The 23,699-nt window shown below is 46.3% G+C and overlaps 1 protein-coding gene across 1 annotated transcript in view; it reads right to left on the minus strand.

Moving 5' to 3' along the window:
- PLXNC1 (plexin C1) overlaps positions 1–23,699 on the minus strand; it is a 141,707-nt gene that overhangs the window by 3,064 nt on the left and 114,944 nt on the right. The window contains exons 22-28 of the mRNA XM_021687526.1: positions 20,113–20,290; positions 17,776–17,879; positions 7,792–7,846; positions 5,365–5,396; positions 5,164–5,271; positions 3,843–4,006; positions 1,789–1,936 (exon numbers count right to left, since the gene is read on the minus strand). Of these exons, the coding sequence (XP_021543201.1) occupies positions 1,789–1,936; positions 3,843–4,006; positions 5,164–5,271; positions 5,365–5,396; positions 7,792–7,846; positions 17,776–17,879; positions 20,113–20,290 (789 nt within the window). The remainder of the gene's footprint in view (positions 1–1,788; positions 1,937–3,842; positions 4,007–5,163; positions 5,272–5,364; positions 5,397–7,791; positions 7,847–17,775; positions 17,880–20,112; positions 20,291–23,699) is intronic.

Below are 23,699 nucleotides of genomic sequence, written 5' to 3' on the forward strand. Positions count from 1 at the left end.
TTAACCAAGACTTGTAACTTCTCAGAAAATCAATTTCTTCATCTATAAAATGAAGGTAATAATAACTACCTTATGTGGTTCTTGTGATGATTAAGTGAAATATACCAAGAACACACAGTAATGAGTTAACAGTAATTTTTTTTACTGTGAATAAGGAAGCGTTTTAGTGTTTCATTGCATGGGTCAAATGAAGAACCGGTGTGGGCAATGTATAGGGAAAAAGTTCACGGAGTAGGTATCATAGCCTCCTACAGTTTCTGGTACACATTAGGAAGTTGTGTTTGTGGAGTGAATGAATGAATGAATGAATGGTTTTACAAGACAGAGGGGTTATGAGACAGGAAAGGGATATGAAAACAAGTTCATGGTAAATTTGGGAAAAGTAAAAGCTGTAGCATAGAAGGTATATGGAGTTTGCCAGAAAAGAGACTTGACACCCAATCAGGAAGGGCCACGTGGCACTGTGAAGATTTTTACCTGGTAGGTAATGGGAAGTATTTACAATATTTAAGCAGGAGACTGAAAAGATCAGATTTTTGTTTTAGAATGACAACATGAGACACAGTGAAAAGGAAAAGGTAGGGGAGAGGGGATGAAGGGATAGGATAGAATGAGAAAAAAAAAGATTTTGGAGATGGCAATGAGTACTAACCAATTAGGGTATGGGAGGAAGAAGAAGGAGTCAAAGATAACCCAAAGGATTTTACCTTGAGAGACAAGGTTGATGCTAGGAAGACAAAAGTAAAGACAGGTTTGTTTTGCAGAAATAGTGGTGATATTATAGATTTAGACTAGGATGCTGAGGCATCTGTGAAACATCAACCACATTTCATTCCATGCACTCTCTCAATCCTTACACCAAAGGGACACTACTCAGTATTAAAAGATTTTTTGAAATCCATTAGGTACAGATATTGCTCAGTTTAATACATTTTGGAGTGCTTGAATAAGACCAAAACATCCCTTTCAAAGTTTGCTCTGTATTTTTATCTTTCTTTGATTTCCTGGGGCTTTTGCTCAGCAAAAAGAAAGCCAAAAGAAAAACAATATCGATGTTTTGATTATGAATTGACAAACTGGTGGTGATAGAAATCTCAGGCAAGATTTTCTTCCCCATGAGCAACTTGTTATATTCAGATAGACTCTTAGGTGTACAGTTGACCCTTGAACAACATGGTTTTGAACTATGTGGGTCTGTTTTACTCTTTGTGGAGTTTTTTCGACATAGTACTGTAAATACATTTTCTCTTATGATTTCCTTGATGTTTTCTCTAGCTTTAAGAATACAGTGTATAATACATGTAACATATATAAAGTATGTATTAATGGACTATTTATACTAACAGCAAAGCTTCCAGTCAGCAGTAGGCTATTAATAGTTAAGTGTTGGGAAAGCCAAAAGTTACAGGGTAATTTCAACTACATGAAGGATTGGTGCCCATCATCCCCCATTATTTAAGGGTCAACTATATTCAGATGGGATTAATTTGCTAAGCAAATTTCAGTAGTTTCATAGTTTAGTACTGCCTGCAGAATATTTTTCTAGGAAACAAAATTTATACTTTTTGTGGTAAAGGTATCACAGGCAGAGTTCCGCAGTAGGATGGGGAGAATAATTTTTTTAACTAGATGAAAAATAAATGAGAGCTTTTAAAGAAAAGCAAATTTTCAGTTACTACCACTGACTATTTCTTTTTAGCTGCTATGGTTTTTTGTTTGGATGTTTACAAGAAAGAATGCTTCAGACTCACAGGAGTACGTAGAAGAAATACTAAAGCTAGGCCTTACCTTCCCGAGTTGCTGCTCTGTGAGAGAAAATGCGTCCATGAATGCCTGGGCAATCACAGATAAACAGCCGTCTATGTGTGGTGTCTTCTTAATGTCAAAGACAAACTGAGGGTTCTTCAGGATGTTTACCCAGAAGCGAAGAGGAAGGCTGTTGAAGAGAAATCTCTTTTCAGATACAGCCCTCCGTAGGAGGCAGATGCTCTCTTTATCACAGTTTGTAAATGGGCGTTTTTGCCCTTGTTATTGAAGTATGCAAGTCTGCTTTGCCAAATATACCAAGTGACAGATGGCAGCATCACTCAGAACAAGAAAGGGTTAAACAGACGAGCGCTGCCGGATGGGAGGACTAGAAGAGGAGAAACGCGAAAGTGACCACTGACGAGAATTTTCTCCACATAGTTTTCGATTGTGTTAGATGATGGCTACCCATGAAAACATTTCATCATGTCTCCAGACCTTCACCTCTTCTCACCCCCTCTAAGTGCTACACCCTGGCGTAAGGCACCGTCGCCTCTCACCTGGGTTATTAGCTCCCTAGGTCCCCACAGTTAATTCTCCCACAGCTACCAGCAATCTTCTTAACCTGGAGTCAGATCATGTCTGTCCTCTACTCAAAACCCTCTGTGTTCTCCCTCCGCCTGGGGATAAAGCCACTGCATGGTCTGGGCCCAGGCCTCCATCTGCTACTTTTCCCCTTATTCCTTCTAACTCCACCATTGGCCTCTTCACTGTTCTTCATGCATACCAGGCAAGTGTGTGCCTCAGAGGACTTTTGATTTTGTTGTCCATCTTCCAGGCATTATCTTCAACCAGATAGTCTCATGGTTTATGCCCTCACCTCTTTCAAGACCTGACTTGAATATCCTCTCCGTGAGGCCTCCTCTGACCACTCTGCCCTATTACTCTCTATCCTCCTTTCCCACCTTGTCTGCTGTACTGACCTAATATCCTATAGATCACCTATTTATGATCTCTTCCACCCATTAGAATGCAAGCTCTGTGTGAACATGGATTTTTGTCTATTCAGTTCATTGCTATATTTCCACTACCTAACAGTGCTTGGCACAGAGTAGGTACTCAAATATTTGAACATGAACTTGGGAATCATTCAGAGCCCTTCCATTATTATCTCTTTCTCAGCTCTGGCCTAGCAAACCACCTGCATCATAAAGCCGTTGGGCCTCTCCATAGCTCTACTCTCCTGACTACTGCCCCTGTTCAGATGCCACAATCTTCCCAGTGAAATGGGTGCTTGCAGCACCCAAGCTTGGAGTGGGAGTAGCAGGACCAGGGAATCAGAGCCTAGAGCACAGGATGGCAGTGAGCCAGTGTAGATAGTTGGGACAGACCTGGATTAAATGGGAGAAGATGAGACCTAGAGCTCTGGAACTTCAGCTTTTAATATTTATTTAAATTGGTCTGCCCACCCTCAGTGCTCAGGAGGGCTTGAGATTGCATTGGAAACTTCTATTACACCTTAACACCGAATCTTATTCACAGCTCACGCACAAAGTATTTCAAATAGAGGTAATGAGCCATGTTTCTTTACTGAGAAGAGACCCAGATGCCTTGCCTCAGCTTTAGATAAAATGTTAGAAAACAAAACACAGTCCTTTGGCAAATTCTCATGGTATCTAAACACTGCACTTGATCACATAAAAACAGAAATGTCCATTCAGAATCAGAGTATAGACAGCTTGGTAACTGCAAAATGATTAAGTACTCTGTAATGGAAAACTGTATAATAAAACCACAAAATACTGATTTCTTTTGCTGGTCAAGCTAAATTTAACATTCCACATAAGGTATTTTTCACGCATTAAAGATAATAAAGTTTGTTTATTTTATCCTAAAGAATAGGATCTCAGCATAGGAAGGGTTTGTTTCTTATTTAAAAATAGTAACAGAGGAAGAATCTGCTCTGACCTGATAGCTTACCACGCCAAAAGATTCTGATCTAGGGATAATGAATCCTGTGACTATCCATGCCCTCCTTTCAGTTAAGATTCTGTCCCAGATTCTGAAAATAGTAATCACCTACTGTTTGTTCCTACCTGTTTGTTTTCCAAATATGTACGACATCAGGATCTGTGATTTTTTTGTTTTCAGCTTGGGCATCCAAAAAGTCAAAAAAGTATTTTATAGCAAATGGGGCTCTGCTGTTGGGTAAACTCCAAATGCTTCTAAAAAGTTTCTCAAGCACAGAATGAATTGCCACCTGAAAGAGAACATCAGACTTGGGATATTAAAAAAAAAAAGTTTTGAATACAATGGAAAATGAAATCCCAGTTCAGAGAAAATGATGTATGTAAGAGAAAATATGTCAAATTATCAAATGAGGCCAACACTCACAGTATGGGACAAGGGCTCTGAAAATCTATGCCCAGGTTTACATTTGATTCGTCAGCTTCTTGCTGATAACAAGATTGTTTAGTCAACAGAGAGGATATCTTAGAAAAATCTCTAGCAGTTGAAATGTCAATTGTAGGGCTGTATACAGAAACCAAGATGCCACAGATGTTTAGCTTTTATTGGTTATGTTCAGCCTGGAAAAACTCAACGTTGCTCAGTTCCCTGAATGTTTTCGTTGCATGTATTTCCATTATAGGTTTTTATTATGTACTTTCCAAAATATTTGAGTCTTTTACAAAAGCCAAATAGGCAGAGCTCTCTGGGACAGAGGAGAAAATTAAGAGCTCTGGCTGGCCCCTGTCCACTAAACAAATCTACTGAGCTCTAAGCATACCCTCTGCTATAATCTGAAGATGCATGCCCATCAGGAGACCAGGGCCAGGTGTAGATAATAGCATTTATATTGCTAGTCATTTCAGGAAAAAAGAAAAAAAAGTATCACCACAGACTTCTGTTAATCCCACTACAAGCCAGATAAAGTAAAATTTGCTTCTGATTTGGTATTCCACTGGCTTTTACATCTGACATTTTTATAGATGAACAGCATCCTTAACTTTAAAATGGAAAAAAAAAAAAAGATTTACTAGGTTTATAGTCACTGACCCCACCCTTCATTTATTTGCAGTTCAGAGGGAGTTTTATTGCTCATCTATAATAACAAGTAAACAAAAAGAATAATTATGCCATCAACCTAAAAAATAACAATAGTGAAATGGTAGGTAAAGGGATTGGGAACAATATTAAATCCCTGATTGAAGACACAACAGTCAAAATTTGTAAAGTGCTGTTATCTTCGTCATTTATAAAAAGAGGGTAGGAAGTGTTTACAATTTAAACTTTCATTTTGCTTTGCTAGAAGGCACAAGGGATTTGTAACATTTTCACACTTCAGTGGAAATTAAGTCAAACACATCATACACCCCCAAGGTAGCCATAAAAGCACTCCCAGAACAGTAAGTGTACCTTGGTCGACAGCAGCTTTGTCAGATACATTTCTTTTACTTTGAACTTGTGTTTTCCTCGATGCCTTTTTCCTTGCACATCTTGGAATGCTTCGGAATCTGGTAAAATCTAATGGGAAGACAGTAGAAGCGTTACCCACGGAGACCGTTCGTGCTACAGAAGGCATCCAATTCAGGCAAGCACAAGAAAGCCTGAACTCACCAAATGGCAGTGGTCTTCTGAGTATTCCACATCTGAACGCCAGAGAAAGGGAGAGAAAACAGTCTATTAAAAAAACAACCACGGGCTAATTGGCCTTCTCATAAAATGCCCCATTTGTGCAATGAACAGAAGAGGTTACTCGAGCTCTTCCACTTGAGCTCTTCATAGCTACATTTTTTTTTCACCCTGCTGCATGTTAAGATCTTAACAACGTGAAGACAGAATGCGCCAGGGCCTGGAGTAGGAAGCAGGTTCCCAACAGGCTGAGTGGCCCCTTGCTGGGGGTGGGGTAGGAGAGGTTCAAGCCTTATTCATTAACAAATGCACCCGGGGCACCTACTGAGTGCCAGGGGCTCCCAGGCAAAAGGTAGTGATAAGACAGACCTAGTTCCCTTCAATGGCGTTTACATCCTAGCCGACGACGAGAAACTTTCTATGACTAACTATACACTTACTTACCTGGAATTGTGATAAGGCTTATGAAGAAGCATATGCTAAGAAAGTAACTAACGAGGGTCCAACCTACTCTGGGAGGTTTCTCAGAGGAAGGGATGTTGGAGCTGAACTTAATGACTGGAGTTAAGCCAGGCAAATGGAGGAGACCCTAAGGCGGGAAGAACTGACGCCCTCCTGGGATCCAAAAGAAGGGCAATGAGTTGGAGCTCCCAGAGCAAGTGCGAGAGTGGCACAGCGTGCGGACAGCCCTGAAAGCAATGTGGCAGTAAATGGGAAGAAAAGAGGGATTAAGGCACTAGGTTTTTTGTATTGAAGATGAGGGAGACTAGAACACCTTGAAACACTAAGGAAAGAACTGCAGTAGGCAGGGAGCTATAGAAAGTTCAGGGGAGAGAAGATGATCTGTGGTGTAAGAATGTGTGGAAGGTTGGAAAGAATGAGAGACTGGCCTTGGACATGAGGAAGGAAAACCCTGGAATGCCAGGGGAGCCACAGAGGAAGAAATGGGCAGACACAGCTGGGGTGGGAGGTTTGGTGCTGGACGCTGAGGGAGTTGTGACTCCTGTTTTCTCTGTGAGGTGCAGGATCAAATCAGCTGCTGATAGAGCTGTGTGGGTCAGAGAGCTCTGAGGAGAGAAGGTAGAATTCTGGAGAACACAGAGTGAGTTACCTAGAGAAATAGTGGGTGTAGGCTGCATTGAGGGTCCCCCGTCATGTGGGCACCATGAATTTATAATAACTCCAATCGTACTTTCCTCCAGTGGCTGCCTGGGTATAGTTCAGAAAAGGCCAGTAGTTGGGTTCATCTAGGGCTGGGGTTGTGACTGAGACAGTAGTGAAAGGGGACAGGGGCAGGAGGTTTGAAGGGTTAGCAGGGGAGTGATCAAAATGATGGTTCTCAGCTGAACTGGACAGGGAAGAAGCAGAGGCATTGACTGCCCTGAGGTCCCATGAAGAAATCCAAATGCAAGATCCCCAAAGAGCAAGCTCTGCCAAAGGCCTGATCTTTGAAGCTTAAAATACAAAGCTCTTCCACTTTTTATAACACAAGGACACCAATTCCCCTATGCCAGAATGACCATCACCCTCTGCAAGATGCCTTCTCTCACTATAGCCAGATGTAATGATGGACTGGGGGGTCCCCAAAAGGGTGTCCTACAACCTACCAAATTATCCTTTCCATTTAACTGGAGTCCCTGCATTCCCTGTTTGCACTGACTAGGTCTTGGGACCTACCAGGCTGCCCTTAGTATTGAATCCAGGAATCAGGAAGCCTCCCCTCCGGTTGTGTGTGTGAGAAGTCCTGTCGGTGAGGCCCAGAACCCTTCTAAGGGCTGAGGACTGATTGTCCTGGCTGGGGTATGATTTCTCTGGAGACCAACCTGAACCAGGATCTAGGGTTTTTCTCAAGGCACCATCACAATGTTTTCTTGTCCTGAGGCTATCAGGGAGGTGGTAGAGAGTTTAGAGACTAGCTTATAGACTTTCCCATAAAAGCTTCCCATTTGGTTTGTCTCGATCACTTTCTGGGAATTTTGCAGATGCTATCAAAGGAGATTTGGATTTCTAAGTAGATTATCTTGTTTGTTCAGCACTTGCAGGGCTGTGTGACTATCTACAAGCTTCCCTCTTAGTTTGCCAGAGGGGTCTCCTCTATTAGCCCCCATCCTACTGAGGAGTTGTCACAGAACGAGGAAGGCTGAGATTCTGTCCTGAGTTTAGGGCTGTCAAGAGGCAGCAACTTCCTTAGTACTGGGCAGTCCCGGCCAACTGCTCTTTACTGTCTCCTGTCCGCCTCCTTGCAAGGCTCACATTTTTAGGAACAGAAACAGATCAAATGGCTTTTCTCCGATTTCAGAGAATTACATAGCAACAACTCAGTGTCACCTTTGTGACAATACACCTGAGAGAGGCAAAAAGCGATACTTAGGAAGGTGGGTGAGATCAAAAGGTTAACATTATATTGGTTACCTGAAGGAAAATTTGCTATCTTCTTAAAGACCTTTATAGTGGATCCATTTGATATCTGAAAGCAAAGATAAAAAATATATGAGTTTTCAAAATTTAATGTATTTCTCAACTTCATCCAGGAATTAGATCGCTGGATGGATCTTACATTCTCTCACTTATTAAATATTTATCAAGAAATTCTGTGTTCTGGGCACTGTGCTGGAGGCTGGGGCTGTAATGATGACCAAGACACTATCTCCACCCTCAAGGAGCTCACAGTCCTGTGGAGGAGATGGACAAGGCAGTGAGGTGTAGTGAGGCTGGGAGAGGGAGGCCAGGGTCTTGGGGCCAATGGGAGGTGGGCCAGCCCTGGAGGAGGGGAAGATGAGGCTGGGCTAGGATGTACCCCAGCCTCTCAGAGGTCAAGAGAGGCTTGGGCCACTAACTTTTTGAGGTTCCTACTATATTAAGAAATGCTGAAACAGGTGTTCAAAAACTGTTATCTAGAGCAGGTGTCTAATCCTATGACAGAGCAATTTCACATCTAGATAATATGCCCAACAGAAAGAAGTACATATCCTGATAGTTAACTATTTGTAATTGCCCCATATTGGAAACAACCAAATATCATCAATGAATAAATAACTGGGAGTATGTCCATACCACAGAATATAGAACAATGGAAGTGAGCAAATTATTTCTATACCCTACATGGGTAAACCTCATAATGATAATACCGAGCAAAAGAAGGCACACAAAGGAATGTATACTGTGTGATTCCATTCACATAAAGCTAAAAAAAACCTAAATGAACACAAAAACAGTCAAACTACAATGTTAGATATTTGCAGGAGAGAGAGGGGTTAGGGACCAGGAGGGGACTTCTAAAGTACCCATAACGTTCTACTTCCTGACCTGAGTGGTAGTTAACAGGACGTGCTCACTTTGTGATCATTCATCCAGCGGTACACTTATGATTTCTTCTCTTTTCTGCAGCTATATCATATTTTTAAAAAGGAGCTTTTGAAATAATAAGAATTGCATATACTTTTAAATAAAAACTTTAAAATTTAAGTATAACTTACAGGAAGGCACTTAATGTTCACTAATATTAAGTGTGCAGCTTAGTCAATGTTCATTTAAATAAATACCTATATAAGCACTACCCACATCAAGATATAAAATATTTCAAGGTCCCAAGAAGTACCCCGTTATCTCCTCCCAGTCACTAACCACTGCATCCTCAGCCAGAGGTAATCACTGGTCTGACTTCCATCTGTTCTTGAACTTCATTTATAAATGGAATCATATAATACAGCTGACCCTTGAACAACATGGGGGGTAGGTGGTACTCCCCCACACACACACATTTGAAACTCTACATAGAACTTTTGATTCCCCTAAAACTTAACTGCTAATAGCCCAAGAGGAAGCCTTACCAAGAACAGTCAATTAACACATATTTTGTATGTTTGTGTATTATATACTGTATTCTTGCAATAAAGCTAGAGAAAAAATATTAAAATCATAAGATACATTTATAGTACTATACTGTATTTATTGAAAAAAATCTGCATGTAAGTGGACCTGCACAGTTCAAACCCGCATTGTTCAAGGGTCAACTGTATAAATATATTCTTATGTCTGGCTTCTTAGGGTCAACATAAGGTCTGTGATGTTTATCCATATTGTTGCAGCTACCAGTAGTTCTTTCTTTTAAAATTACTTTGTATCATTGCATTGTATGAATATACTACAAAAAAAACTGCCATACAATAAAAAGGAAGTATTGATACATGCTACAACGGGAACCTCAAAAACAATATGCTAAGTGAAAGAAGCCAGTCACAAAAGACCACATATTGTACGATCCTATTTATATAAAATGTCCAGAATAGACAGATTTATACATACAGAAAGATTACTAGTTGCCTAAAGCAGGGGTCGGAAGAATGAGGAGTGACTGCTAACGAATTCAAGTTTCTCTTTGGGGTGATGAAAATGTTCTAAAGTTAGATTGTGGTGATGATTGCACAACTCTGTAAATGCACCGAAAACCACTGAATTGTACATTTTAAAAGGTGACCTTTATGGTATATAAATTATCTCTCAATAGAGCTGCTAAAAAAAATTGCCACAGATTTTAAATTCACACATTTGACAAATAAATGCTTTTACCACACTGACACACTATTGCAATGCCCATGCATACCCTCTTTTGTCAGACAATAAAGTCAAGAGTTCTCACCTGAGGCCTTTTGGAAAGACTGTGGAGCCCAGTGCCAAATGGCCCTCCAGTGCAGCCCTCCCCTACACCCACCCAGGAGAAGAAGCACCCTTCAGGCCAAGGGGACTAGATGCTAAGATGCAGAGGGCAGCCCTCACTGTTCTGAGGGGCTAAGTCCACAAAAATTTGAGACAAAGGGGCCTTGAGGAAGAGGCAGGTCAGGGATACACAAATCCTTGCCTCCATTCTGGGATTGGAGACGCCTTCGCTTTAGAACACTGTCAGCTCAGTGCTTTTCCCCTCCATTCTCAAGTTCTACTACTACTTTGGACCCAGCCTTCCCCAGCTGGGAAAAAAGTAGAAACCTAGAGTTTCTCCTCTGGCCTGCTGCACACTTCGTTATCAGAATGTACAAACCTGCCTAGCAAGCACCGAAGGATTAAAGCCGAATCTCCTTCAGGTGGCACCCACAGAGGAAGGAACACAGAGCAGAGCCAACCCTGCAGAGACACCCCGAGCGAAGCGGTCCAGCCAGCTGTGTCTAGCCACCTGCTACCTTGAGGCCAGAGGCCCCCAACCGCTGGGGTTCACGACATCTCGGAGGGAGCGGGAGTACTGGGCGGGGGCTGGCTGGGCCATCAGGCCTCCAACAAGTGTCTCCAGCGTGGATTCTGAACTCTCACTGAATTCTGTTCTGCTGTGATTGCCAAACATCCCTTCCTTTCCCCTTGAGCCATTCGTTGTTTTCTGGTTGATTTTTCCATTCTCCTCCATATTTGATGCAAGTAAACACTCAGCACAGGCACTCCCTTAGCAACACTCAAGACACCAAGTTTATGAGAATGTTTGAACAGCGTTACAAAGTTCCTCCCCATGAAGAGCTGGATATGCTCGGTTTCTAAGCCAATAAGTATCTTTTTATAAAAGGAAGCTGGTGATTCATTCTGGGTAATTGTCAAAGAATGAATCCCAAATGGATCCTGTTGAGTGTTGAGCCAATACTCCACTACTGTCAGATGCTTTGTTTTGCTAAACGTGCGCACCCTTACTCTATAATCACAACCACCACGGATGGGCCTTCCCGATAAGGAGTGCTGCCAAAAGTTCAAATGTCTTTCCAAGAGCTGGCAACGACTCCCTGCTGGCACTGAGCTCAGGCACTGGGACAGCGCAGACGCAGCTTGTACCAAGGAAATTCTACTCTGAAATTATCTCCCAAGAGCAAGTGCAAAAGCATTTTATTAGTGGGTGAGTTGTGTGTGTGTCTGAGCCTGTGTGTGAAGTGTATTTCTAACTTTCACAGCTGCTCTCCGGCTGGAACACCCCCGCCCCGCCACGTGACACTAACGCCGTTGTAAGACAGAAACTAGTTTATTTACAGATGTTGGGGAACAGGGTGGGGGGGGAAGGTTTCCATTTTCTATTTTGCGTAAGTCAGCTCCTGCCCAGTTAAGGACAGAAATGCCTTTTTGAAAAGTGCCACAGAACCTAAAGTGTTAAAAGTATGATGCTGTTTGTTCCATCTGAGGAGCTCCAAATGCTTTCCTAAGAGGGACTCATTAATCCTCCTGTACTCCTGTGAGGCAGGGAGCATCCTCTGGACCCCTACTTTAGGAATGAAAACCAAATTAAATCAAAGAAAGATTAATGTCACTAGATGGATCTGCAGCAGGAATGTTTCTCCAGCCAGAGCAGAACTGGTAACACAGGGCAATTTCAAATTAAATTCCTTCCAGTCTCACAGTGCTCCACGATTCAAGGAGACAAGAAGGCTATACCCCTTCAATGATGACTGGCCCATGTTGGAACAGGGTGGAGAAAACTGTAGACTCCTCCATTATCAGCATTAGGAACTGTGACCACACAGGGCGGAAAGGACTCATGTCAACAATGTAAAGTCACTCCTGAAATAAACAGAAGGTACATATCCTCCAATGTGCAAGTGAAGGTGGGATTTCTCTGTGGCACAGGTTGGAGAAAATTCCATAAAAATAGATTTTCTACATATATAAGATTGAACTTCTATTTAACCTTACAAAACTGCCATTTTTGTATATTAAAATGGTCTAATATTGGCAATTTCATATTGTTTAGCCTAAGAGAAAAGCTGGAATTTTAGCCTAAGAATTCTACAGAAAATTATGAAATATTGTGATACTTTTTTTCTCAAAAAAAAGGAAAACAGAGTAACCAATACAAATCACCATGTGGAAACCCTTACCAGTATCTCTCATTCCTAAAACGTATTATATGAAAACAGAAATTTAGGGCGCCTGGGTGGCTCAGTCGGTTACGCGTCTGCCTTCGGCTCAGGTCATGATCCCAGGGTTCTGGGATCGAGCCCCGCCATTGGGCTCCCTGCTCCGCGGGAAGCCTGCTTCTCCCTCTCCCACTCCCCCTGCTTGTGTTCCCTCTCTTGCTGTGTCTCTCTCTGTCAAATAAATAAATAAAATCTTTAAAAAAAAAAAAAAGATTCGGGCGCCTGGGTGGCTCAGTCATTGAGCGTCTTGCCTTCGGCTCAGGTCATGATCCCAGGGTCCTGGGATCGAGCCCTGCATCGGGCTCCCTGCTCCGCGGGGAGCCTGCTTCTCCCTCTGCCTGCCGCTCTCCCTGCTTGTGCTCTCTCTGACAAAAAAATAAAATCTTAAAAAAAAAAAAAAAACCCAGAACTTTATTCAACTAGCGTTGTCCCTGCGACCACTCAGCAATTCTGCTCTCCCCACCTATCCCCTTAGCTCTTCTCACTGACACGCCAAAGCTGGAGGCAAATGAAAAAGAATCTTATTTCGCCGGGCCAGAGGGATACCCTTGCTCAGTCCATTAGCAAAGGAGGCTCAGGGCTCATCAGAGCGTTTGGAAGGGACCCATCAGAACATTCTCAACACACAAATCACACGTGCGGTTTTTGACACCCAAGACAGAACCCCAAAGGATTCTTGAAACTAGTTAAAATGCCAGTAGGGCTCCTGCTGCTTCTTTGGGTACTTGGAATTAAGCCTGGGCCAGTTGCAGACTCCCTCTGAGGACCATTAGAGAGAACCCTAACCTTGTCCCCTGGGAGCGAGTCTGGCCTCCAGGAGTATGCCTGAAATTGGGAACCTAAGCGCTCCCCTGCTTTTTCTTGGGCTCTTGGATGCTGAAAGAGGCCTCCTATCTGACAAGGGCAACCACCGTCGTGTTCAAGGAATATTGGATGTCGATGTTAAAGCAGAATTAGAAGGAAGGAAGCATTTTGATAAACTCACAGACATGAGGTTCATCAGAAGATTTTAAGAGACATTACCTTTTCGAATTTGACATCAGGGAATGTAATCACCAGGGTTTCTCACGACATGGTCCAGTTCCCTAGCCAAGGCTGCCTTTGAGGCCGGGGCCATGGGCTCCAGGCCGGGCTCCAAGCAACGAGAGGGGCCACTGTCTCTAGCACGATTCCTTTTGCATCTACTTCTAGCCTTGGAGCCTCAGTGAGAAGAGCCATGTGAACTTGGTCAAGTTTCTCAGCCTCCCTGCGCCCTAGAATGGGAATAATGACAGGCTCTACCTTGCCAGGCTGTAGCAAGGACTAAAGCAGTGGCTGTTTGTAAGAGCCCCTGGAACAGTGCCCAGTGGACAAGAAGCACTCCCTGCATGTTAAATAAATCACCCACGCTGTGAGAGACCTTTAGAGATAGTCAAATCCCTTCACTTTAGTGTCACGGATGACACACCTGATTGGAAGGACCCCTGACTTCACCTAGCAGACACTTTGGAACATTCTTATGAGCTTTAAATGTCATCTGAATGACAGCTTTGGCATTAGCCCAGGCCTGTTACGAGAATATTCTTCAACACCACAGTGGTTAGCCGTCTTTTCTGCCCCTCAGACTCTCGCAGCTCAGAATGAGAGGTGCAATCTGCAGAGGACATTTCCTGCCGGACACAACACCTGTTCCGCCCACCCGATGCCACTCTCTAGCAAGGTGTGAGGGCGGTAACACCATCCAGCGAAGGGTCACACGGGGTTGCAGGGGAGGAGAAGAGAGCCTGGACGCAGAGACACCCCCCCCCCGCCCCGCCCAACACACACACACACAACTGATCTCATCAGCTCCAGAACACACTGCAGTTTCCTTCATAGTAAATGACACACAGCGATGGTCAGTTAAGGAAGCGTTTGGGGAGGATGTAATTATAGGGGAGAAAGATGCCTCTGGCCTAATGTGTTTGTAGAGACGCTGATTTTACCCCTTGTTTGCATGGGACAGGAGACTGTAGCAGAAATTTACCCTCCTCTGCACTGATCTGATGGAAAAGGAAGGCAAGAAGAGCACCTTCATAAGATTGTTGTGAATGTGAACTGCGCTTATGCACGCGAACGGCGCTGTGGTCAAGGCAGAAAGCAGTCTTGCCCATGCCCAGGTTTGGCAAGGATGCCATCCCATAGAGGACAGAGCATGGCCAGCAACTGGGGGCTATGGAGGTTGCATCTGGCCCATGAGATTCTATATTTTTGCTGTGCCTTCAGATCCCCTCTAGAAACCTGTTCTTCAAATATTTGGACAGTAAATCATTCAGAGGAGACCAGCTACACTCTATTTGCCCTAAGGACAGAACAGGCAAGAAGAAAGAGCCTCCCACTCCAGCAACAGGACTTTGTTTAGATAGTAGGAGGAACTGGCCGTCACTAAAGATTAACTTTAAAACCTAACTAATTTGGGCTAATTGGAGGGAGATGAGTCTAAATCACTTAAAATTCTGAGTTAGACCCTATTTTTAAATGAAATATAGTTTTTTGCTTTCAAGCACTTACAGTGACTCAAACTAGCGTGCTTTAGTAAATGAATAAGAGTGGTAATTAGCATCTTGTCTCTTTGGAGAGAAACGCAAGCTCCAGGAGAAAATTTTTTAATGAAAGGGCAAAAGTAAGCTTCAGCCTACCCCTGTCAAATTACTCCAGATTTTAAATCTGCGGGGGATCTACTAAACTGAGTATAGATTTAGGTGGCTGAGGGTGCTGGTGGATACTTTTTTCTGAGCAGTCTTTGAAAAACAGGGCATTTGAGATGGTCCAGGCATAGAGAGCACACGGCCGGTGACCTCCCCAGTTTCCTTCAAGCTCTCCGAGTTTATTTGCCTCACGGCTTAGCTTTTTAAACATAAGGAGAATCCTTTAAGCCCTTGTGTCCTAGTCTTGTCATTTATTACCACCATGTGGCAGTGCTAGGGTATGAAGCCAATAAATCATTTGGATGGGAAGTGACTCCAGGCCGGATTAATTTCATTATCATCCTTAAGCAGATAGGTGTCTAGCACGGCCGATGTCTCCAGTGAGGACTGATGTTCTCTCTGTCCTGACAGCCTTCGCCTGGCCTTGCGGACAGCTACGGTGGTTCTTCCCTTTCCCTGCTGGAGGGGCCTGTCCTGCCTTTTCCTGTGAAGGGCAGTGCGTGGACACACCCCCTTCCTTTGTGGCCCACCTTGCGCCCCGCGGTTGCTGGGGGACTCCAAGAAGCCTGACCAGGGTGGCCCCGCCGTCTCCGCACAGCCGAGCAAGGCAAGCGCGTCAGTCAAGAGCACCCAAGGAGGGCGTCTGTGGTGGTGTTCCTTCCAGACTTGCTGAGACAAACTCGCTCCCCAGACGCAGGGAGGGAAGGAGATGGCTGCCAGGTGGCAACCCTGAACTTCAAACTGAAGGCACGCTAAGCATCCCCTCTAAGGACCTACACGCGCGCAGGGCAGCATCCCCGACCCTAACCCCTCCTCCCCTCCATTAAATTCCCTCTGCGGCAGTGCGGCTCCTCTCAGAGTGTGGCGCACAAACAGGAAGGTCCCCCGAGGAGTTTTACAAACTCCAACAGCTCTTGGCGAGATGACTCCAGGGCTGCAAAGTCTGCGCTGCAGGAGGGGGAGCACGGAGGCGAGTCCTTACTCCGTAGCTTTCTCTGCTGGCTGCTCTCCAGCAAGGGCTCCAGGGACGCACCCAGCCAGGTGTCACCCGAAGCAGCTATGCCCAAACTGGCTCGGGGAACCGCTCAGCCAAAGAGCCCAAGGAAGAGGTGTCCCCTGTCCTCTGTTCCTCAAGGATAGTCTCTGCTTTGAGGGGAGAGCCTGCAGGGTCCGAAGGCCTTCTTGTGCAAACACATTTTCCTGGGACTCCACAGGCGTGAAAGACAGGCGGCGCCGACTTTCCAGGTGGCCTGGGCAGCTGCTCCTGCGGCTCCGCTACCCGGAAGGGCACCCACGTCTGTGCATCTGCGCCCCATCCCCGAGCGCCATCTTGACCCTCCTTCACCCAGAAACTCTCCCATCGGCGTGGCCTGCGGCGCCCAACTCCTGCCCGTCCCTGAGTCCCTCTGCTCGTCTCCGTCTCAAGAGCCACGACGTCATTTCTGGCCAACATCGGGCCTCACCTGAAATTCTTCTAGTGATGGCTTCCAAGGGCCCCCCCTATTACCAGGCTTGCACCCTTCCATCCATGGTCCATACCCACCACAGGCATTTCTGAGACACAAACCCCTCAAGATCCTCCAGTGGCTTCTTGGGCCTATTGTGGGGACCAAAGTCAAACTCCCGACGAAGCTGACAGGGCTGCCCAATGTGTGCCTCCCCTTCTCGCCTCCCTCCCCGCTTCTCTGCCGTCCTCCCTCACAGGCCGTGGGGGATGCTGGTTAGGCCACAGATCCTGGGGCCCAACTGTCTGGGCCCAGATCTTGGCTCTGCCGCTGGCTAGCTGCTAGTACACCTCCCCGCGCCTCAGTGTACCCATCTATAAAGAGGGTTAATAACGGCGCCTACCTCAGAGGTCTGCTGTATAAAGGATGGAATAAGCCCAAAGAGGGCGCAGTGCCGAGGACAGCGTCTGGCAGAGTGAGGCCTCCATCACGTTGGCTGTTGTTGGATTGCTGGCCCTCACTGCCACGCCCGCGCCTCTCGAGTTTTAGCCAGCTGACAAGTCTTTCTGTGCAGGAACATGTGGGGTGGGCCGGCGCCCCATCCCGGCCCGGTTAAGTTCTCCTCGCTCTTCAGGTCTCCGCTTAGTCACAGCGTCCTCCAGGAAGCTTCTCAGCTGCTCTGAGCCACAGCACTGCTATGCCGTAGGTGCTGCCTCCGTCCTCGTCTCCCCTGCCCTCCCCCCCCCTTCCTGAGGCGGTAGGCTCCCTGAAGTCAGGAGCTAGGTCTCTCTTGCTCTTGCATGCAACCCCAGCACTCGGCACAGAGCAGATATTCAACAAAGATTTGGACAATGTTGCTGAATGACTCCCACGATCCCAGCATGTTCAGGAACCTTCCCTGCCTCCTTTCTCCTGTTCTGTGCAGGCTTCTCCGGCACACAGATCTCGGACACGGGCGCCCCGTACCCACCTCGGCACTCAGCCAGCATGTGGGTCAGGGGCCACAGGAGGTATGACTGAATACTGTAAACAAACAGGAAATGTAGAACTTCTTCAGGAAAAAAAAAAAAAAAAAGGACCCTACACAAAGGCTACATGGTTCTGTGAACACCGTGGAGAGCCGTGAGGTGACATTTCCCACCCAAACTGCAGGATGGAGAGCGATCAGTCGCATGAAAACAAAGGCCTCGCAGAGGAGGACCCAGGGGAACCGCACACCACGACAGACAGGGATTCCTGGGCTCTTCCAAATGAGCAACTGAGAAAGCAATCTGCAAACTATGCCAGAAAACGGTGGGGGTTGTGTAATTTTTTTAAAAGAATTGTCCTGGTTTACCTGGAGATGATCTAATTGAGTCAGGATGGGGCTCGGGGAAGAAGACGTCGAGGGCTCAGCCCCGCTCTTACCTCGTAATGGCCAATGGTATTTAGCTTAGTTATTCCATCTTCGAGAATCACAGATGAACTGTCAATATCCAGCAGTTCTTTTTGTCGTGTCCCCACTTGCAGCTCTGGGAAGGGAAAAAAAAAAAGAGAGAGAGAGTGTATTTTGTTCTCTGACATTATAGTGAGAAAGTTTAAATGCTACTCTGTAATAACAGTAGCAATTATTATGTAGGGATACAGCTTAAATAAAGTGGTTAATATTTGTTTGAAGATTTGGAGACATCTCAGCCAGACAGGTAGCCTGAGTTCTGTTTTGTTTTTGTTTTGTGTTTAGGGCTTTGACTTTTAAGACTATGTTTCCCTGAAGCTTATACTCTGAGGCTAAGCCTGGAAGTAAAGCCAATGAGAACAAAATGATGCATCCTTAGAGGGGCGAAGCTCTGCAGAAAATTCCAACAACAAATTTGTATGTTCCCAAGCAGGTGCACTGTGAACGGGCTCCTGTAGGTCCCTGTGTGGGAGTGCGCTGGTGGGCTAATATTCCAAACCACACGCCTCAAGCTCTTTTATGGAGGTTGCCAACTTGTGCCCTAGGGCCAGAATGTGGCCCACCAATGTGTATTTTGTGTGTGTGTGTGTGAACCTTCACAGTGTTTTGCTTATTACTAATGTCAATTCAGCACCAACAGTCAAAGATCAGAAAAATTCAGACTGAGTTCCCTTTTAAAAAATGGGATCATCCGCTATCACTGACCCCAGCGGCCTGCATGCAACCATTGACTGACGCTACGGGGCACTACCCCGTTAGATGAGGTGTCCTGCCCCAGTGAAGTTGGGCCCCAGCATTTCCTGGTGTCCTAGGTGGGCCAGCACCCCTTATTTTTGACAGTCGCTGCCCCTCCGGGCCTCCAAGTTCGTGAGCCTCTGCTAGAGGAGGTCTCCCACAGCGGCTCTGGGATAGGATTTCAATACAACCTAAGGCTGGCTTCGAGGGTTTGCCTTGGTTTTCCGAGGCCAGCCTTGGAGGTCGTTTGCAAGATGATCACGGCAGCAGAAGCCTGACAGGCTGGGATGCTCTGCTCCCATTTCCCATCAGACTACAACGTGAAGCCTCTAGGAGACTTGTTCTGCTGCCTGCCTTCCCCTATCACGAGGAACTGATGGGCTCAAGCTCAGGAATGGCAAGAGGATGCTACTGCTTACTCCGCATGGCAGGACGGAGGCCCCCCCCGGCTGTGGGCCCCCTGTGCCCAGCTCCTGGCAGCCAGAGCCACACACTGGCGGGAGGCAGCCTCACGGCAAGGAAGGGGATGGTTCTGGGTCAGGTGACAACGGCCTCCCGTCTGGGGCTGCCTCTGTGACCCCGCCTCTAACCAAGTCAGCTACCTCGGCCTTCAAGCGTCCGACAGTCCACCCAACAGAAGAAAACAGAAGAGAGGCCGAGGAGAGGGGCCTTGGCGGCCCTTTCTTTGAAGCCGAGTCACATAGTTTGCGGCACATCTGTCTGGCTTCCCACAGCTGCCAGGCCCTGCCCCCAGGCTTCTCTAAATGGCCGTTTAGCGGGAGCTTTGGCCTTGGAGGGCCAGGTGGGATGATTTTAATTGCCTGCTTAGTCGGGGCTGCAAGTCTACATTGAGGGGAGATGAGCCTTGTTACGCTTGTCTGTCACTGCTGTGATTTTACTCTTCTTTCCTGTCCCATTATCTGCTATAAAATCCCACGACAGTCTCTGGGGAGGGCTGCAGGGAGCTCAACTTTAAAACAGTGATGAACATTTGAGTGGAGTGGAACTCTGTTAGCTCGCTCAGGCATATGCTCTCCTTTGCAGATACCAACAATGCCCGAGAACGAATTCATAGCAGATGCTGCTTCGGGGTGGGAGGAAGGATGGAGACCATACTTAATGCAGGATGCGATTAGCAGCGAGGAAGATGACCTTTCTAGTGTGCTGGAGTTAACACCCAGAGTCTGAGCCACCCGCTAATGACACACTCCGTATCACAACAAACAAATCAAATGCCAACGCGAAATGCAACACATAGAGAGGGCGCGGGGTTTACGCCTTTTTGTACTTCATGATGCAAGGTGAATCCATTCAGTCTCAGGGTGAGCAATCTCATGAATCTGATTTACAAACATAATATTTTTTTTAAAAAAACCAGTGTCTTTGAAGGATAATGCTTCCTAGGAAGAATCATGCTGCTCGTGGGAGAGCCATGCAGGCTCTGGGCCCCCAGACGTGCCCCCTGGGAGCTTCAACAAGCAGAGACTTACATGCCGTGGGCAGGGAGAAAGGGAGAGATGGTGGGAGAGACGTTCACCGGGGACTGGGATGAAATAGCTCCTTCATTGCCTTACCGAGACCAATTTCATTCAGCTGAAGTCCATAAGGAGAGCCATTTTTGCTTAGGAAAGCCTGGAAAATCTTTTCTTTCGCTTGGCCTATGGTGTCACAATCAAGAACATTGACTGAAATGTTCCGACAGACATCTGCACTCTCATTTTCCGGGATCTTTTCAAAGATGACGTTTAATGCCTGAAAGAATACAAACAGGTTTCCAAGTCTATTAGATAATTGCGATCTGAAAGGCATTCATAAAAGACACAAACCTTGGCGAGTCCTACTAATACCTCTGACAGCACACTAGCAAACACTGTGTCGCATTATACTACTTTAATCTTTTCTCGATAATCCATTCTTTTCAGGGATAATGGAAAGGAAAACAGAAAAGTGAAAACTCTCATTCCAGAGCAAGCACTGAATAAATATATGAGAGTAAAACATATATACACATAAATATTCTAGAAGTGGTGACTTCTAATTTCATCCTCAAAAAAAAAAAAAAAAATTGGAAAAGCTTCCACAGCAGAGGAGGGCAGGCTGGTGATTATCTGTTTTATTAACAGGACCACAGAGTCCCAGAAGTGAAGTTCCAGGTGACAAGAAAGGTCAGGGGGTCCCTGTATTGATCCTGCTGAAGGAGGTCACTTTTTAATGTGCAGTATTAATGACGAGAACATTTATCTCCCCCCTCCACTTCGACATCCTCAGACAGCTTCCCAAGCCCACATTAAAACCCCGAGGTCCCCACCCTGTACTATTATTCTTGCATGAATTACTTTACATTTCAGCGCTGTTATTTAATGTTTCATCAGTTAACACTCTCCCAGTGCAGCAAACCCTCAGAATCGGATGGATGGGGGAAGGAAGGAAGGCTTTCGTGAATGTGTGAAAAGACAGAACAAGGGAGTATTTCAAAACAAACTGAAAAGTAATTTCAGGTTTACTCTGAGAACGTGCGCGCGCACACGGGCACACACACACCCTAACACAACAAAGTTTACCTACTACAGCTCCTCGGGGGAACCGATTCAGGGAAAGGCTAAGAGTATTCTGTAATTAGCATAGCACACAGTTTGGATTTGAAGGCACCGTGGTGATCGCAGAATCAAGGGTCTGGTGTGAAATGCACAGTGAACCTGGCTACCATGAGGGGATGTAAAATGATTACTGGAAATGTTTTTAAAAAATGGAAACACAATTAAGGGGAGATTGGGGATCCTTAGGATTCATTCAACTTTCAAATGGGTATAGTAACAGTAGGTGCCTTCTAGTGTTGTTACAGAGATTAAATGAGATGATGCACATCACAGGCTTGGCACGGGGCTGGACTGCTGGGAAGGGCTCGATGCTGATGATGAGGATGGTGATGATCAAAGTGGTAAGTGATGGTTTCCTGTAACTTTTCAGAATCCTTACTGTGGCTAGTGTTGTGTGCCTTCCTTAGGAGACTGCGAGAGCCCGCCGAAGCTGAGCAGCCAGGGCTCAGACTCCACGCCCTGTACCCAGCGGGGTGAGCAGCCGTTCTGGGGGCCAACCCCTCAGTTTCCTCTGCCGCACAGTGGGAGTCACAATGGCAACTGCCCCTGGGCTCCGGTGCTGATGAACTGAATTAACCTCAGGGTGCAGAGCACAGGGTCCGGCTGGCGAGCCCTCAGGAGATAGGATGACAGAAGGACTAGGGACGTGGGAGAGGGGATTGCAAACTCTGGGAGGGTCTCAGAGGCATGTCTTCTTGTCATGGCCTTTACACCTTGCTCCCGCACTCCTGCTTACAATTACATGCAGTAAACTTTGGTCCAGTCCCAATTAAACGATTAACACTCTGAGGCTGTGGAGTCTGAACTCTGGGGTTAAGCGGGGATCTCAGCCCCGCAGTTCCCTTCTTCCCGAGAGGGTCCCTCCCTCGCCTGAAGTCTGGGCACACTGCGGATCGGGGCCAGTCACAGCCAGGAAGGGAGGCCGAGCGCCCCTCCGTGCACAAACCCGGACACACAGGATGGGACAGAAGGCCGGGAGTGTTGGCAGGAGGGCAAGCGCTGGGCGGACCGTCTAGAAGGAACCAGAGTCCTCTCCCTCCACCTTCCTGGTTCAGCACATTTATTGACACCCTGCCAACTTCACTTCCAGGCACACCTATTTTAACCTTCCCAACATCCTGGCTCAGGGGCTGTGCTCTTATTATCCTTTTTTTTTTTTTTTTAAGTAGGCTCCAAGCCCATCGCGGGGCTTGAACTCGCGACCCTGAGATCAAGACCTGAACTGAGATCAAGAGTCAGACGCTTAACTAACTGAGCCACCAGGCACCCCCTACTTTATTAAGTAGTATTATCCCCATTTTTGAGTGAGGAAATGGAGGCACAGAGGGGCCAAATAACCTGCACCGGGGAGGCCAGTGGGCACTGCAAACCACTCAGTGACGGGGTTCTCCCCCCCACTCCTGCTCCCACCCACAGCCCAGGAACCCTGGGCCTCTAGGAGCCCTGTTTTAGGTCAGGCTGCAAGCAAAGTCCTGAGCGAGACTCCCGGCACAAACGGGGGTTCTGGAGGCGTAAACGCGGGTCCTGCCCTCACAGTCTGTGTAGACCTGCCCGTGTCTTCCCACATACATCTGCGAGCTGGTGCCGCACAGGGGGGATGGGGGTGGTTACGCTATTTCACAGGGCTTCCAAAGATAAAGACAACTGGAAAGCACCTTTTAATCGGAGCTCCAGCGATCCCAGCTTGTTTAATAGTTTGATAGGTATTTGTGAAATCGCACTCTGTGACTACCTATAGGGCACCATTGTCTTTAACAAAAACACCTCTTTATAGGCAATAAATGTTCTACTTAAAAACATAACCAAAAGGAGAAAAAAAAATCTTAACTGGATGTAAAATAATGTAAATCTGCCACTGCCACCACAGCTAGATGGGTGGAAAAAGTAAAATGGTGTTTGATAGAGGCCACAGGGGATTCTGAGAGTCAATCCAGACACAAATTGATTTTGTATGCTGCTAACGCTTAGTGCTCCAACAGCAATTTCCTAAAGTGTAAGTGGGGTCAGGAACTCCCAGAGTGGGCCCTACCTCTTCACCCCACCCCAGGCTCAGAGAGCACACACTGGGCTTTGTCCGCCATTGGGGAAGATCCCCCATGGAAGCGCCATCTCTCCCCTTACAAACCCATTTAGCCAGAATCTTCCCTGTGACCTACTCAGTGTTAGGGGCTGGGGTATAGGGTAGACCTTAAGACATAGTCATCGTTTTTGGATAATTCACAATACGTTTGACACACTAAAGCATCATCTTTGAAACAGTATTTAGCCCCCAGGTGCAACAGCATCCCCCTCAGTCAGTGTTGACAGAAAATTCAAGAAAGAAGGACGGGAGAGCTGAGAGCTCTGAGCACAGGCATCAGACCATCTGGATCATCCCCTTCTGGTACTTAGCTGTGAGAGTGTGGGTAAGTTATCTCATTTCTCTGAGCCTTAACACTTCCTTTCCTTCCCCTTGCCCTCCCCCTTCCCCCTCCCCTCCCCCTTGCCCTCCCCCTCCCCTCCCCCTCCCCCCTCCCCTCCCTTCCCCTCCGTCCCCTCCTCCCCTTTCCCCCACCCCACCCCCC

The sequence above is a fragment of the Neomonachus schauinslandi genome, chromosome 5, assembly GCF_002201575.2.
Source record: "Neomonachus schauinslandi chromosome 5, ASM220157v2, whole genome shotgun sequence".
In the NCBI taxonomy this organism is placed as follows: Eukaryota; Metazoa; Chordata; class Mammalia; order Carnivora; family Phocidae; genus Neomonachus; species Neomonachus schauinslandi.